The 17,894-nt window shown below is 52.8% G+C and overlaps 1 protein-coding gene across 2 annotated transcripts in view; it reads right to left on the reverse strand.

Annotated features, from left to right (window-relative positions):
• Positions 1-15,283, reverse strand: part of PAX5 (paired box 5) — a 191,293-nt gene extending 176,010 nt beyond the window's left edge. Inside the window, exons 1-2 of one of the 2 annotated variants that reach the window (XM_033858284.2) lie at positions 15,149-15,283; positions 1,704-1,869 (exon numbers count right to left, since the gene is read on the reverse strand). In XM_033858284.2, coding sequence (XP_033714175.1) covers positions 1,704-1,869; positions 15,149-15,194 — 212 coding nt within the window. In that variant the 5' untranslated portion in view covers positions 15,195-15,283. Of the gene's footprint in view, positions 1-1,703; positions 1,870-7,647; positions 8,611-15,148 lie in introns of those variants that run through there. The other variant, XM_033858285.2, reaches the window with a different exon arrangement.
• Positions 15,284-17,894: the final 2,611 nt, after the last annotated feature.

Below are 17,894 nucleotides of genomic sequence, written 5' to 3' on the forward strand. Positions count from 1 at the left end.
GGGCTCAGCATCTTGCCCTGAGAAGATTTCAAATAGCAAGCAAAATGTCGGCTCAGCAAAGACATCTCAGCAAAAACAAAGGAAGGGCCTCTTTTTTCTCTTTCTCTCTACCTCCGTACAATGAGAAGGCTTCCCAAGAAGATATCTAAGATTCACTCAGAGATGGTCTAAAATATTTTTCTTTTCTCTCTCTATCTTGTCTTCATTTCTCTTTCTGTTTCTCTCTCTTTATAAATCAGTCCATTTCTTTTCTGTTTTGTTTTTTCTTTCTCTTTATCTCCCTCTCCTCTAGTTTTTTTTCTTTTTCCTTCGACTTTCACTCTTATCCTCCTGCCTAAAATCACCATCCAACAAAAACACCACGCTGATGTCCTGACCTTCTCCTTGAACTCGGGCTGGGGCTCGTTTGCTGCTGAGTACTAAACAGGAGTGGAGTGCACAGCCTCCTAGAGTGACCTGGGACGGGCAGGGGCATAAGGAATAAACAGGGGGATATGGTCTCTAAAGGGGCTGCCATACCCCTGGCCCTGAAACCTCTTCTCTCGGCCTCCAGCAAGTCTCCTCAAGGTTAAATACTGTTGTTCCCTCCATCTGAGAGGATGTCTTAAATTCCAGCCGATGGAAGGGAAAGAGTAAGCAGAAAATCACAATGGCACTGACATACTTCAAAATATTTATTTTCTATTCAGGCGCCTGTTCTCAAACCGTAACGCAAGCTACAGGCCAAAGGCTGTTTTCTGACCTGGCAAGAGAAATCCTGAGAGAGCATTGACAGCTAAACCCGAGAATGTTCCTGGCTGCCAGGGCAGACCTATAACAACTTCACATGCCTGGAAACACACTTGCGGCTTTGGTTTGGGAGTACCGTGAGATGCAGATGGTCTTGGAGTTCTTAAGGCCTCTTCCCAGCCCGAGTGCTGGCTGACTGGCTAGATGGACCTGAATCAGTCACTTCGCCCTGTAGATTTGTCTCCTCATCTCAAAACAAGCTTCCCTGGACCATCTCACCCGAGAAAAAAAAACAGGCGCATTAAGAGGCTGCAGAGCCCTCTGGGAGAACTGGCATTGTTAGTATTTTGCTTGCAGCAAATCGCCGGGTCAAGTGGCACCTTTCAAATGTCAGATTTGAGAGTTAGTGTTTGTTTGAGTTTTTTTTTTTCCCCTTCTCTAATTTCATATATATTTAGGATGCCTGTCACTATGAAGGAAACAAAACATACAGAAGGAAAACACTACAGCCCAAAATAATAAGGTAGATGATAACCCAAAACTGAAAACGACAGCTGACTTTTAAAAATGGAATGTGCTTTTTGAAAACATTAAAATGAAACATTGAAGTCTGGTTATGTGATTTTATAACTTGTAGATTTTCCACCCAGCCCTGCTAAGGCCCTGAGCTCACCAAAGATGTGAAGGGAAATTCCCAAGAACCTCTTACTTCTGGGTTCTTTGGAATAATTCACCAGGTTTTCAGAAAACATGTCACCCTCTTATCTGAGTCACCCCGTTCCACAACAGGAGTTTCCTGGGGCTACTTTGAATTGAATGGCCTCAAAAGGGCTTTGCAAACTCCAAAGTGCTATGCATGTGAGAGAAGCGCCACCATGATTCTCACTATGACACTGCCACATTGGACAGCTTCTGGGTCATGTTTTAGGTCATTATTTGAAAAATCAAGGGAAGCCTGAAGCGTCTGCCTTTACCTGCCAAGGATTTTGCTGACACAACCATGGCTGACTCGAAGCTGCCTGGAGATGTCGCAGGGCCTGACACCTTGATGAGCAAGTTCCACTATCCTTTGGCGGACTACATCTGGGAGTGGCCGTCCATTCACAAAAACCCCCCCAAGCTGATTCACTCCTCCATGTCCTGAAACAGATCAGAAACAAAAAGCAAGAGAAAGGGTGGTTAGAACCAGTCACACAGGAGCAGAAACACTGCTTTGAGTACCCAGAGTCCCTCTGATCAGAAATGGCTGCGGGCTGGCTATCTTGAGCCTGGGGTCTGATCATGCAGGCTACATGAACACCTCAGATTGCTTTTTAAAATTAACCTTAGCCTTTGTCCATCTTCAGCCAGTCATTTGGGCTATTGATAGCAAGCATCTCCATACTATGTTTCCTTTAGTTACTAGCATTTTCTTTATAATTTTTTTTAACAATGGAATATATGAAGACCTCAAACTATACCAGGGACAGAACTTATTATATACATGATGCTGAGGTCTAAGATAGATCCTAGGGAGAAAATACATTTCCAAATGCATAAAATTTAAAGAGATTTTTGAAAATGAAACTCTTTCCTTTTAACAAATATCTTTAAAAGTGAAAAGGACTGCTCTAATAAAGCTAGATCTCAGGGAGGGAAAATACTTTTTAAATCAGCAATCTGATTCAAGGGCTAAGGACTTTAAAAAACATTTTTTTTTTAATAGTATCTGCAGATTACTGAGACAAAACCCAACCATTGCCATGATAAAAACCCTTTCTTTAAGAAGGTGCAACTCATACCTCAATAAAGATGGGGAAAAAAATACACAAAAAAGGTGAGGCTGACATGCAGACTTGACCACTGTACCCTCTTAGAGCACACGAAAGAAATGGGTCAAAGGATCACATTTCACTCTAGTGTATCAGGATTTGTTATAAAGGAGTTTCCCTGGAATTTTGGGAGTGTTTTGCAATCAACAAGCAGCTTTAAGTTGGTTCAGGGGAAATAAAGAAGCTGGAGAAGGCTTCTGAGTCCCAGGTTTTACAAGGGTTCTGGGATGGATTTTAAGTAAAAAGAGCTCGGGAAAGTATCTCCTGCACCCAAAAAGCTCCCTTCTCTTACATTAAGGTCCATCTGGAGAGAAACAGGGATCTAAGTAAATGAAGAGTCAAACCAGTAAACACAGAGTGATCCAGTGTAGCAACACCATTGACCTCGTAGCTGTTAATCAGCCACTAACTGACATCACTGAGGACTGTCAAAAGCCAGAAGCCAAGTCCAAGCATTCACCAATGCTGCTGGTAGCTCAGAGGTCAAGGAGGGGGAAATCTCCTCCTAAACTGGGACTTGACAGGGACTTGACTGTACCAGGGAAGCCAGGGCATCTCAGAGGTCACACACACACACACACACACACACACTCCAACTCTAAAACATAAGGTAGCCACCTCATCTCAGCTATTCCCCCCCAGCACTCAACTACTATCCGTGTTCATGAACAGTATCTGAAATAGAGGGGGAAACACTACCCATAACATAACCTATTTCCTAAAAACTGCCAAAGCTATTCACTGAAGTTTACCATGAGAGTCCAAATTGAATATTTCCCCAAATTTTCAAGTTCAGGTTGATTTCAAGGGGGAAAAAAACCCATTTTATAGGTGACGACAGTACTTAATTCTAGTTCTAAGCTGAATTTCTTTTTTGATTTTTAAAATGAGCTTTAAACAGTTTTAATTGTTCTAAAACACTCCAGACATAAGAAAAAGGAAAACCATCTCGAATAGAATTTTACAGTTAAGAACACAACTACATAGTTCATCTAAAACAAAAAGACTGCAGCCACCCCTAGCCAAGGGGCTTAAGAAAGCTTTGTTCTGGGGTTGGGAGCACCTAATAAAAAAGAGTTATATGGATCTTTCAATAATAGGCTGGATTTAAGAGGCAAGTAAATTGAAAATTGGTACAAGCTTATCTGAGAGGACAAAAAGGAAGCTAAAAGCACCTAGCACACTTTTGAGATAACCTACTAGTCCAGGCATTGGAGCCATCTGTAACGGCCTGTTCCCTATACTACTGGCAATTTAAATTTTCTGCCCAAAACACAGTGGCAAACTTCAGAGGACTTAAATTCCAAAAGCAGTCCTGCAGGACATTTGTGAGCTTTGAGGACTGTTTGTATCATGGAAAAAAACCTAAGGGTCAGACACTCTAGGTGACAGCAGGTCCCCACACCCTCTAGTCTTGACCTCAAAGGCCAGGCTACCAATGCTCTTGCAGAGTCTGATCCACATATCCACAGCTGACACCAGACCCAGGATGACCTGGGGGTCCCCTATATCCCTCAACTTCCTGGAAAGGCCCCCAAACCCACTTGGCCCTCTGCCTCTCTCCCAGTCCTATCTATTAGAGCATGTCAAGGGTGGTGGGTTGGTGATTTAAAACTGGAGTCTGAGAAGGCAAGGTCTCTCACTTACCCCAAGACTGGAAAGAAGTGAAACCAGAAACCCGAGAGAAGTGAGACAAGAGGACAGGGAAAGAAATCAGGAAAAGAAATGTGAGGGCAAGTGTACAAAGAGCGGGAACTCAATGAAATGAGACACACAGCAAGGAGAGAGAGCCTGGAAGGGAAGCCTCAGGTTAGAAATGAAGAGGAGGAGAAAAAGGAATGGATTGGCCAGAACGGGGAGAAGAGAAAGGAAAGAAAGGTAAATGTGGTGTACAGTGGGAGGCAATAAGAGAAGAGAAAAACGGAGGAAGCCTAGCATGGGGGCATTTGGAAGACAGGGGACATCTGTGGAGGGGGACCTTTGTTTTCTGGGACCCCCCCCAGCTCCAGCCCTTCACTTCTTCAGAGAAGCCAAGTCCCATCCTCTACTTCCTATGGACTCCAGCTGAGTGAGGGTTCATCATGTGGGAGGTGCTGGAGGGGAAGACATGGACTCAGCTACACTTTTCAGGGCCAAGTAGAATTTACAGAGAGACTGACAGAGAGACAGATGCAAACAAATCAAGGCAAAGACCAGGAAACAGACACGCAGATACAAAAGAAACACAACCCCGCCTCCATAGGGCAAACAGAGCAGGGTTTGGAGGAGGGGAGGGCAGGGGAGAAGGGTTGAATTGCAGATGCCCCTGGGGCCTTCGTGGCTCTCGTCTGGAAGGGGCTGGACTCCACAGATGCCCCTCAGGCCCTGATAAGGACATGCTGCCCACCAGGGTCCCCCTGTCCACAGCCCCAAAGACCACACCTGGGCATAGCATCTTGGGGAGAAGGTCTGTGCTGACTCAGTGGTAGATTCAACTCCAGGATCCACAGGGTCATTGAAATTCCCCCTATTGACATCAGAGAGGATGAATGAAGGGACACACAAACATGCAAACAGGAACACAGGAAAGGCAGGGATGAAATCTCCTTAATGGACTCTCTGACAGACAGGTGCTGGCACACACGGACAGTGGGGCCATGGATACAGACATAGTTAAACCAGACGGATAGTGCCTTGCACTTGTGTGCAGCCACCCAGATGTCCGCTGCCCACTCTCTGGAATCTGAGTCCCTCTCTCTCCCCTTCTGTGAATCCTCAAAAGACTGCCTCCAGCTTTGTCCATGTGAACTTCCTGTCAGTCCTTTTGTCTGTCTGACCTCAAGATCACACTCTGTAAAATGGGTGTAGCTGAAAGTTTAGAAGACACTCGGGGAGGAGACTGGATATAAAAGTGCTTTATAACTGGTAACTAGCTGGGGGTGGAGGCAACAGAACTCAGAAGCCCATATCCTGGCGATGCCTGCCCCTCCCCCTACACCACCTCCCCACAGAAGCCACCCGCTAGTGGGGGGAGAGGGGAAAGGAGTTGGAGGAAGAAACTGACCAGGGCCAAGAAGGAATATGAGAAGGTGGGACATGGTCTGAGCCCCTACTAACCAGGCAACTTCTCAGGATCTACTGTGCACCCCTCCACTCAATCTCCAACAAATTGGGGCCTACATTGTGCAAGCAAATAGCTTTGGGCGTCAGAACCAACGGCACTTCCAGAGAAGGCAGCTCTGGAAGCTAGGCAGGCTGGGGCCAAGCCCCCACCATGCTGTAGGGGAAATTGAAAACAGAAGGAGGGAGCACTTCTCAAGGAGGGGGCAGATGACAGCTGGGACAAGGAGGGACAGAGACAGGCATTAGCGGTTGGCTAACCTGCACCTGGAAGGAGCTGCCTTCTTCACCCTCATGCACAGTCATGGGACCACCAGTTCTGATGTGATTTCCCCAAGGGCTGGGGCACAACCTCTGGGCCGCCAGGCTCTGTGCAGAAGAAGGCAGTAAGCGGATCCCTGCAGGCGAGGATAGAAGCGCAAGGGCAGCCCTCCTCATTTTGTCCTCAAATCGCTCCTTGACTAAGCTAAGGGCTTGGTCACCTCTCAGAGTACTGACCCCAACTCCTTTGCTTTCTGGCTCACTCTGAGAGATCAGAGCCTCCCCTGAGCCGGGCTAAGTCTGCACAGGAGACGGCTCCTGGGGGCGCTGGGGTCACCACGAACTGGAAACCGTTTTGGCATAGGCCCCAAACGGTGAGGAATCGTTTGGGCTGGAATCCGAGAAATCCGCTTCTCTCCACAAATCTCTCCGCTGCTTTGGTGGATGATCTCGGACTCGGGAAACTGACACAAAGAGAAACTGACTTGCCCGCAGCCGGCCCCGCAGCCTAGATCAGCATTTCCCAGCCTACCAGGCCATTCGGCCCTCCCGGGCAGAAACGGACACATTCGCCCGGGAAGCTCGCCTTCTCTCCAGCCGGGTCTCTGCTGCCTTTGTTAAATAGGGGATCCAAGGCTAAGTAAGCAGGATCCTGGGCTGTCTGAAGCCTTGGGGAGGGCTCCCAGCGCAGAAGCAATTCCCTGACCGGAGGCCCGTGGGGGCCCGAGCTGGGCACCCAGCTGGATGCCGCCGAAGCCTGGCGCCTTGCTCCAGCCCAGCTGTGCAGCGCTCAGAAGGAAAATACGATTCGTTCCACTTGGAATTTCCTCGAAATCTCCGAATCTAATCCGGCGTTAACTCACCGTGAGAGGTGCGCTCATCTCACAGGAGGGTGTGCTAATGGGTGAACTGGCAGATCCCGACGGGTCAGGCAGCCGGCCAGTCTCGCCTGCGCCCAAAATGACCCTTCCCGTCTCCTACACACGTGATGTCTTTCAGAAGGCGAGGGTGCCTGTATGGTGACTAATTGGCTTCTTCGTCTTGATTTTTTTTTTTTTTTTTAAGGGGAGAAGCCATCATGAGGCAAGTGTCCTGAAGAGGACTTGATTGTGTCTTTAAGGGTCTCTGTATGAACTGGAGGCTTCTAAGCAGAAGCTCAGCTCAGGGACGGTTACTTCGTTGATTTTTCAAATCCCACTCCTCAACTCCAGGATGCCTTTGGAGCTCTGAACCTGGTGTCCTCGCTTAGCTCTCAACCTCTTCCTCCACACATACAAGCACACAGGCACTTTTGGGGCCCCACTTTCCCTCCAAGCCCCAGTTTTGATCAGCCCCACCGCTGAAAAAGGCGCCATCGGGATCGGGGTGTGGGGCGCAGTCTAAGACTCAGACTGACCTCTCCCTGCAACTTCGTACCCTCCAACTGGCCCGGCCCAAAGCCCTCTCCGGGTCCGAGTCAGGAATCTCCCGGCACGCTGAGATGTTGCTGCCGGAGCCCCGGAAAGACTGCAGCTCGCTGCCTACACTACCGGTTGCTGGAGGCGGGATTCCCGGTGCCAGGTGCTCCGGCCGGGTCGACCAGGCGTTTTGCTCCACATCCCCTGCCTGGAAGCCCTGCACTTTGCAAACTTGACTGCGCGGCCACAAAAGTCCTGGGTCCTCCCGTCCTTAGTACCTGCCCGCGGTCAGGCACCCCCAACCCCGTCCCGGCGGGAGAGTGAGAGAAGCGAGCTCGCCGCCTACTTACTATGCATGGATGCAAACGGGTCGTGCTTACAGTGTATTTCCATCGGGGCGCTCCAGACTGCAGGCCGGCCCACGCTGCCGCCTCCCGGCGCCAAGGGGCTGCCCAGCGAGGCTACGGAGCCGCGCCGCCAGGCCGGGAACTGTGCGAGCTGGGCTCAGAAAGCACTGCTGGAGCTTCTGTTCCTCTCTCAGAGCCGCTCTGCCGGAGATCGCCGAGAGCTGCGCCTTGAGGCGGGAACGGCGCTAGTACAGTCCGGCTGGGAGCGGTGCGCCCAACTCCTGGTGGCTTCCCTCCCGGGCTGGCTCAGGCGTCGGCTCCGCACCCGGCCCAGGGTAGCTGCGGCCAAGGCGCCCGCAGCTTCGGGGGCATAGTTTAGGGGCCCGCCTCCGGGACGGCCTGGAGCCCCCCCGCCTCCTGTAGGAGCGGCTCTAAGGAGGCCTGTGGGACACACAGCCCTTGGATTCACTCGGGGGGCAGCGAGGCCCGCGGGTTGCCAGGCTGGTTCCGCGGCCTCGCTGCCTCTGGAGTCTCTCCTCGATCCCTCGGTCTCCACCGGATCCTTTCCCTTTCTGCTTCTTTGAGTCTCTGGGGCTCGGACTTGCCGCTGCAGCTTCTCTCCACCCGGCTCTCCGACGTCTCGGACGAAGTTGCAAAGAACTTCCTCTCTGGCGGCGCTGGGGTCCTGGCGGGTTCTGAGACGCTTATGCCACTGAGGTTGGAGCCAAGACTCTGGAGTCCCCGGGATCCCGCAGCCCTCACACCCTGGGACCCACTGCCTTCAAAGTTCCCTCGGCCCCCGCTGCTCCTTCATCGCCGGGACCAGGAATGGGGACAACAGCGACGATCTCCTCCTCGCCTGAGTATCTGTCTCGCACCCACCAACTCTTGGAGCTTCCGCTGCCTTCTCTCGGGGGTCTGGTTCGACTGTCTTTCAGTTGCCTCTTCCGGGACGGCCGCCGCGCCTGCCCCAGGCGTAGAGCGAGGGACACAGAAGAGAGCGAAAGGTCCCCTAGACCAAGGCCGCCGGGACTGCCGGTGCAGAGATGCAGCCTCTATCTGCTTTGACTCCCAGCGTTACCGCCGCAGCCGCAGCCGCCGCCGCCGGCGCTAGCCCTCCGCCTGTTCGGCGCGCACAGTGCGCCACCGCGCCGCCCCGGAGCCGCTTTCAGGACCCGCTGCGTGTGGACAGCGCCGCCCGGGGCTCAGCCTCCCTCCGGGCGGGGGCGGGGGCGGGGCGGGGGCTAACCTGCCAATCACGCTTCATCAAGCCAGTCAGAGCGGTGGCAGCCGGCTCTGACCCGAGACACCGCCCCATTGGCTGAGCAACCGGCGGGCTCCGCCTGATTAGCCGATACCTGGGCAATGGGAGAGAATGGGAGGCGGGGCCCAGGCGGCGGCGCCACGTTCATTGACAAACGCGCGGGGCGAAGGCCTAGTGGAGCGCGGACTGGGGGAGGGGGAAGGGGGTCAACACAGTGCCTGGAGAGTCGAGCTGCAGGTCCAGCAGGAACCTGGCCTCCTCTCCGCGGCATTGGGACCCAGGGATGCCCTGAGGGATTAAGGGCAGCCGAGGCGGGGATGGGGGGTGGGGAGTGAGGGTGGGGAAATAGTCTCCAGAAAACGCGCGCGCCCGCGCGCGCGCGCACACACACACACACACACACACACACACACACACACACACACACACACACACACACACACACACACACACAACGGATGTTGGAGGAAAACAAGGAGCTCAATAGAGATCAGGCTTTCAATCTAAGCACTATCAGACTCGCGATGGAAACGTAGTGTGTGCACATCTGCTCCGTTCTGACCTCAGTTTCCTCATCTGTAAAATGGGCAGAGTTGGCTTACCTAGTTTTTAATGAAGGCTCCTTCCAGCGGAAATATTTCATAGTTTTATCAAGCGCCAACTAAGCTGACGCTGCCGCCTCCTTGTCCACCGTCCTCCCCTGCTCTAACTCAAGGGCCCCCAATTCTAAGCTAACCGTAGGCAGAGACATAGAAGGGGAAAATCTCATAGTCCTTTAAAGTTAGTAACCAGGGTGCTCCTGGGGGAGAGGTCTATCTGAGGCTTTGGACCAGGTTGCCCAAGCACTGAGCCGTGAGCCCCTCTTTCCAGCCTCAGACCAGGAGCTGTCAGACACTTTGGTGATATGCACAGCTGAAGGCTTCTGTGTGCAGGGGTAATTCTGCATCCGGAGCAAGGCCTCTTGGGAACTGAATGAATCCAGTCCCGGCCAGTGCTAATGAAAGTCCCTGAAGCGGGAGGGCGCATTCAATCTGCAAGGGCCACGCAGAGCTGCACTAAGGGTGCTACTGTGCTGCAGCTCTGTCGTCGAGAAAACCCAACTTTTCCTCTCCTGGGTAAGTTCTTGTCGCTTTTAAGACAAAATGAGTGGATGTCTAGCAGGACTCTTTTGGTCCAGAAGGGCAGGGTCTTTGGCCAAAGAGACTCAGTTTCTCAGGCGTGTCAGGCTCTGGGACCACAATCAAAGGAACTGGACAACAGACATTCTACACCCAGGAGGCAATAGTTCTGTGAGAGCCTATGTGCGGCTGAGCCCCGCCCTGGAATAGTAACTGAAGATTCCCCTGTCCCAGCAGCTCACGGGAGTTGTCCAAGACCCACCGTTTCGAATTCATAAGTGATGATCTTCTAATATTAAACATAAATCCACCAAAGCAAGGGCTCTGAGATGCCTGCTCTGGGCTTGTAAGGAGGACAGAGCACGGGTTGATCCTGGGAGGACTCCCAGGTTGTTTTCTACTTCAGTCTCCCTTCTCTCTACCTCCGTCCAATTTCTCACACTCCTACATGGGATCAGCCCTTGGACCCGTCTTCTGTTCCTGCCCCAGATCCAGCTGCCCCTGAATGGTAGACAAGTTTCCGGCGGTGACACCGTCCCCACCCCCTCCAGGGCACAGCTGCGGAAAACAGACCCAGGAAGTCATCTTCGGGCCCAGGAGGCTGCGTATGCACAGGGGTGGGGTGGCAGTGGGTGTTATCTCTCCTTTGTCTGGAACCCCGCCTGTCCTGATCTTCGACCACACTCCCCTCGCCTTGGACCAGGAGGATCGCAATGTCGCAGAGGGACCAGGATGGTTGGGGTTCCTGCGTTCATTCCAGCCGGTGGCGCTCGATGGATCAAAAGTGGACTAAGAATTCGACGTGGCGGCTCTGTGTTCCCACCGGAGAGGCGGGAGTATGGGGATGCTCAAAGGGTCGCAGCCAGTGACACCTCTACCTCCAGCCCCGCTCTAGTTCAGGCCTAGAAACTCAGATTCTAAAGTCTTAGAGCTAAAAGGGCCCTGAGGCTAGGCCTTCTCCATTTTACAGGTATGAAACCTGAGGCCAAGACAGGAGGCTACCTGTCCAAGGTCACATAACAAGTCCCAGGTAGAGGAAACGCTGTGAACTGGAAATCTCTTCCTCAGACGGGTTTCTCCAGAGCCACTCTTGGGATGATGGGGCGGGTTTTTTTTTGGGGGGGGTGGAGGGGAAACCCAGCCAGGATATGTCCATACACACCGATTTTCCTTCCGATACCAGTGCGGCTTGGACCGAGTCCCCCCAAAGCGCTGCCAGGGTTGAATGGAACCACATATATTAATTACTTGAACTGGAATAGGTCGGCTTCCCATTTCACACAGAAGACTTTCGCCTTCAGGACGGTGTTGGGCAGCCTAACCTGGGCGGCGAGAGCAGCCCCCTTTCTCACGTTGTGGTGCACAGGGCAGAGGGTGTTTCCTTTTGGATATGGGATTATTCACAGCTGCCTGAGCGTGCCGGCCTCCCGGAACTTCTAACTCCAAGAGGCGCCATCAGATATCCTGGCCACCTAACCCAGCCTTATAGGCCAGCAAATGGTGGCCCAGAGAAGTTACTTGACTATCCGGGATAACACAGCGATTCCTTGACCAAGCCGGGCACCGCGCCTCAGTCCTGCCTCCGAAAGCTCACCAGCCCACGAGTCTGCGTCCAGGAGAGAGAGGCTATCGGGGGTTGGTCTCCACGCTGCGCTGAATGCGGTAGGGTGTCGCTGTGCCCAGCGGTCGCGTGCTTTCTTTCCTCCTCTGCATGACTTTGGGCCGGGCCTTGTCTTAAGCGGCGGAGGCAGGAGACGGGGAAAGGAAACCCCCCCGGAAAGAAATTTAACTTGTGTAAATGGAATTGCCTTTGAAAGTTTTGTTATTGAAAGAAAGCCCATTGAGAATAATGTTTGAGAAGCCACTTTCAGAGGAATGCCCACCTCCACCTCGGTCTCCATACACAAACTTGGCTTTACTCGGAACACACGCCCTCCCCGCCTCCCCCTGGGCCAGCCCCTCCTGCACCCAGAGGCATCTGGGGGTTGGGGCTGCTACAGTGCTCCCTGGGCCTGAAATCGACTCCCGAAGCCCAAGTCCAGCTCATCTTCCTTCTGGTGCTTTGGATAAAGCGAGGCCTACAGGGCTCAGATTGGTTGCTCAGTTCGAGAAAGCCAGAGAGGCCCTAGCAGTGCTGTCCTAACTTGGTGGGTCCTCTCTCACCCTCATTTTAAAAGCATCACAGAGAGAAAGCAACTGACCCTAAGTTACACAAGCTAGTCGGGTCAGAGCCAATTCCTGCATGATTCCTGCGCCTGGATCAGTGGTCTGCTCTGCCTGGCCCAAGTCTGTTTGTAGGAATGGTCGAAGTGCGAGAAAAAAGGGGAAAATTTAACCAGATTTTTCAAGAACTGTGCAAAGTGCCTTTGTCAGGGTTTGTTATCATTACCAGCGCACCTCAAAGGCCAGGGACTCTGGGACTATGTTTACTTCTCCCAAAGGCGAGTCCTGCTTCTCCTAGGGCTCAGCTTCCCCATGTGTCTGAAAAGAATCCCTGAGATGAGACCTCCCAAGGTTCTTAAAGATGAAGATCCATGGTAGAGGGTATTATTCCACCAGGCTCATTCCAGAGCTAGGGGAATGGATGCCAGCACGCAGGCTGTGTTCTGCCTATCCTGGTCTCCCTGGCCTTGGGACTCCTTAACCCTCACCTCAGCTAATTTGCCTAATTGTCATTTTCCTCCAAGGGAGGCTGTGGGGGGAGGGGGATGCATGGAGCTCTATCGCCTTTTCCAGCAAGAATGAGAGGTTTAAGGGCAGAAAAATTACCTTTCAGTCCTACGCCCTCCATACTTCCTTCTGTATGATCTCAAATAAGTCCCTGCCCCTCTCTGGACCTCAGTTTTTCCTTTTTTGGTACCACAAGGAAGAGGCTAGACAAGAATACCCTTAAGTGGCTTCTTGCTCAGGTAGAACCTCACCGACCTTGGGCTTACATTTAGAATGGCATATATGCCTTCCCCATTATACAGATGGGGAAACTGAGGTCAAACGAAGGAATGGAATACAGTTCTAAAGGAGGGAAAGGGCCATTAAGCGACCCATACAAGGTCCTGAAGTTGGGAGAAGGGAGAGGCCTGAGCAAAAACCCCAAAACCAGACCTAGACGCCCCCATCCTGGCCAGTTTCTCAGCTCTCTTTTCTTTCCCGGCCCAGGCTGGTGCAGACAGGCGGAAGTATAGTATTACCTGAGATACTGCCCTTTCCCAGGCAGGGCCCTCACCCAACCCGTCGGTGAAGAGGGGGCATGGCTCTCCAGATTTTTAAACTCTGGCCAGCCTAGGGGTCCTCAGCCCCACCCAGGCCTGTCTCGCAGAGGAATGAAATGCTTTATTGATTAAACGATTATTCAGGCGATTGAACTAATCAAAGAGCCCATCGACCGCCATGAATTACAGTCTTCGTAGACAGCTTGTCTGGAGAGGCAGCTGGGCCAGCCATACAGACCCTCTAGTGGACCCTCACAGGCCTCTGACCCGTTCCCAACACACACACCACACACACACACACACACCCTAGTCCCCAGTGCAGACACCTATGGAGTCTCACCTACTAAGTGACCCACTGCGGAGTAGTGGGGAGAGTAGGGATGGAGCAGAAGGGGATTCCAGGTTCCCTTTCCTGTGCCTTTACCCTGGGGAATCCTCTTCAATTCCCTGCCTCTTAGATTTCTGCCCTCATTTCTCTTCAGTAATGATTTTGGAAACACATATATGCCTAGGTCCTGGGTTTCAGATACAAGTTCACCCCCCACCTCTCTCTCTGCTTTTTGACCTGTATTTAGGGCTGGGGTAGAGGTGGGTGCTCACAGAACCATATGGATAGGGGGAGGGGAGTTCTGTCAGGGCCAGAAGTGTGTTTGGATGGGGGTTTAGCACATTTGACCTAATGAGTAAAAGAGGTGCCCATAACTGGCTTTTACCTCAGGGCAGACACAAGCTTCCTGCTGCCTTCCACCTCCTCTCAGACATAAACACACCCTGCCACCCACTGCCTGGGCCTGTGGGAGGAACACCAGGCTCTGTGCCAGGGAGGCCTCTGTGCATATAGGTTCAGAGCTGGATGCCCCAGTTAGGCACACATGTCCACCTACTTGTGCTCTCCTCCAGGCACCCACAAGATAAAACCTGAGCGCACACGCGCGTGCACACACAAACACACCAGTGACAGAGGCTTGTCTAAGTAAGAGCTAAGGCAGGCTGGGGGTCCCTAGAAATGTCACAACTAGCCTGCAGGTAGGCTGCCTCCTCTTACCTGCCAAGGTTGTGTCTGCAACGTGAGACCCTTTTGTACAAATGGTAGGCTCAACAGTACCCACAGACGGAAGCAGTGTGTACCACACAACGAAGGGCTGCACACCTTCACTCCTGTTCTCTCAACAGAATGGAACCTGAGCCTGACTGATGGCAGACTTAGTACAACAGATCCCCACAGGTCCCAGACCCATCTTTGTGCCTAGAGGCAGGCACTTTTGTGTACATTGGCATGTGCACAGTGAACAGCTGTTGACATCCAAAAATGGAGGGGTCGGTGTAACCATCTTATTCTCACTTCCAGAATCACTTGGGATGTGACGGGGAAACACAATCCCTTAAAGGAGTAGATGTACACTCAAACACTCATCCAGATTATGTATACGCCACTCACAGACACACATTTTGGTTACTCAAAAGAACGGTACCCAGGAACAGCAACTCATAAACACATACTAACAGACTCATGAATATAAAGCTACATATACACAGGCACATAGATTCTTCAACACACACTCAAAATTTTTGATTATATATATATATATATATAATCATCACAAGCTCATTGTCACTCATGCACACCCTGAGCCCCTATGTAAACACACAGACCCAAACAAACTTTCAGACTCCCAGATAAACATCCACATAAACATTCAGAAATAGAGAAAAACACACGCAAACTCGCAAACACTTGGACTGATGCAGAAGTGTGTGAACAGATTGGAGAAAAGAAACGTGCCGCAGACAGTCGCGCAGTCAATCCCTGCGAAAATGAGACGCGCCCCCTCCCCCAGGGTCGAAGTGTTTGAGGGCCAGTGCCCGGCTGGGTCTCTGAGTTAGCACGCCTAGAGCCCGTATCGCGGTCCTACCTGTCCTGCCGGTCCGAGGAGTCGGGTAATTTTTCTCTAAATCCATTTTGATTTTTCAGAACTTGATGTAATGGACAGGGAAAAAAAGTTTCCACTTTTTGGTGCTTTTTTTTTTTTTTTTTTTTGGGTCTCAGGGGCCGCTCGCAGGTCGGAATAATTCAAGCCTTCCGCTCCCCCGCCGAGCTGGGGTAGCTGATCACTGAGCTGAAACTAAACGTTTTAGGTGGAAAAAAAGCGTCCGAAGGCACCGTGAAATGATTAAGGAACTAAAGAGCTTCTCGCCATGTGAGATCATGTCCTGTTCTCGCCAACATCACAAGATGTCCCCAGACACGCCGCGCCCCCAGCGTGCCTCCCCGCACTGCAGGCCCCGAGCTGGGAAAGGGTGTCCGCGCTCTGCGGCCCGGCCTGCTCAGCTGGCCAGACGGGGCGGGCCGGGCCGGGCCGGCAGCAGTGCGGGAGGCCGGGAGAGCAGCAATGCTGCCGCCGCGCCGCCCTGAACTTTTATAGGGGGTTGCGGGGGAGGGACGGACGGCTTCAGATGGAGCCGAGCTCTAGCCTGCGTTCTAACGGCAAGGAGCCGACCGCAGGCGAGCCGGGACCCCTGGCGTCGCGACCGCACCTTTTACAAATCCCTGAGTCTGGGTGTCGCGGCCCTCTGCTCTGTGCGCGAGGCCGGTGACCCCTTTAGGTGCAAACCCCGCCACGTAAGAGGGTGCAGGCCGCGTTTTTGTTTTTTAAGAAATTAACCACTCTGCCAAGCAGGTGCAGTTGAAAGGAGTGTAGAGGGAAGCCGTGTTGCCAGGCATAGAGGGGGGCGTTCCAGTTTCCTCAGATTCACCCCTAGGGCGGCGTCCGCCCTCCAGAGCTCTCAGCCACTCCACCCCACCGCAGTTTGCAGCTCTATTATTACTATTGCTGTGTCCCTGACTCCAGGGCAGTGCCAGAACCCTAGAGCGCCCAGGTACCATTCCTGGCCCCAGAGCCTTTCCACACACCATGTCCCATCCTGGCCCCGAGCACAGAGGTTAAGCTGTGAAATGCTGGAGATAAAATCCCGGCCTCCGCTTTGGAACACCCGGGCTGAGCAGAACCTTCTCAGGAGGTCCTGGAGGTTGACATGAGTCCCGGACACCTTACCCCGGCCCATAAGTGGAATCCCCTTGCCCTCCAGCCCCGAGACGTTAAGGCGTCCCCGAGCCCCAAGACTTGACTTCAGAGGGGAAATCAGAGAGACCGCGCAGAAGTTTGGCATGTCCAGCCCGCTCTCTTCTGCCCAGGCTCAAGACTTCCCTCCCCTTTCTCCTCCCAAGTCCCGAGTCCAGCTGCTGGGCTTGTCCACTGGAAGCCCGTGGGGCCCCGCTGCGGGGTGGTCGCAGTGGCAAAGTTCTCCAGGGCGGGGGAGAGATCCGCAGGAGGACTCTTGGCCCGGACAATGGCAGTTTCGAAAAGTGAATCGTCCTCAGCGAGAGTGTTGTTTGTTTTTTGGAGGGGGTGGTCACGAGGATGGGCCGCAACCTTGGGGGAAGAGCCCAGGGCTCGAGAAAAGGGGGCGGGGGGCTCGGGAACCGGACATCGCTTATCCACTGAGCCGATTTCGCCACAATCGGAAACTTGGCTGTGGATTCCCCGGCGGCTCCCTCCCCCACCCCCCCACAAGTAGTCTGCGCAGTCCCGCTGCGCCGCCTCTTCCTGCAGCCTATGCGTCCGGGTCCGTGCCCCGGCGACTTGATTTTTGGCCATCTCCAAGCACTCGACTCTTCCTCCGCAACCGGGCCCCAGCCCTTGCTTCCCGCCCTCCCGCCTAGCCCGCGCGGGGAGGCTGCGCAGAGGAGGAGCGGCCTGTCCGCGCCTAGAGATCAAAAAGCCCTCCCGGAATTGACATTTCATCCCGGGCTGGGGACGGGAATTGTTTGGGGGTTTTGTTTTGTTTTGTTTTGTCTATTTAGAGGGTTTGTTTTGTTTTTGTTTGTTTTCTTTTCATTATCCATGTGAGTGTTTTGTTTCGGGTGTTTTGCGTGTTGGTTGTTCGTGGATTTCATTTTAGCGGGTTTTGCTCTGTGAGTCTTGGTCTTTTCTGTCTTCTGTTTTGATTTTGTGTGCGTGTTGTACTTTGTCCTTGTAGGCTTTTTGTGTGTCGTTTGGAAGGCTGTTCTTTCTACGTGGTGTTTTGATGTGTTTTTATTTTGTACTAGTGGGTGTCGTTTGTGTGTTTTGAGTTAGGTGAATTTTGTGTTTGTATGGTTTTTGTTTTCTTCGATTTTGATTTTGTTTTTATGAGCAGTGCGTTTGATGGGGGTTTTGGTTTATGTTTTCGTGTGTTGGCTTTAGTTTTTGTGTTTGTGGGATGCTTTGGTGAGTTTTGCGTGTGTGTTTGGCTTTGTGAGGCTTTTGGATTAGGGAGGGGACACCGGCCACTTCTTCATTCTTGTCCGCACCCAGGAAGGGCAGAGGATTAGGCCAAGCACCAGGACCCGTGGACTCGCGGTGCTCGGAAATACCTGACCCCCGCGTGGCCGAATCGTACTCTGGGCGCTCCAGACCAACGCGAAACAAATACGTGTTCCCGAGGGGGCGCCCGCCCTTACTCATAACCCCGCCGGTCGTGTGGCGCCAGTGCCCAGAATTCACAGAGCGCCCCCCCCCCCGCGGGGTATCCAGGCCCAACCGTCATCCCCTTGCCCACCCTGCCCGCTGTGGGTTGACCTCCCCTTGCGCCTGGCCAGCGTGCTTCGGACCTCCTGGA

The sequence above is a fragment of the Tursiops truncatus genome, chromosome 6, assembly GCF_011762595.2.
Source record: "Tursiops truncatus isolate mTurTru1 chromosome 6, mTurTru1.mat.Y, whole genome shotgun sequence".
In the NCBI taxonomy this organism is placed as follows: Eukaryota; Metazoa; Chordata; class Mammalia; order Artiodactyla; family Delphinidae; genus Tursiops; species Tursiops truncatus.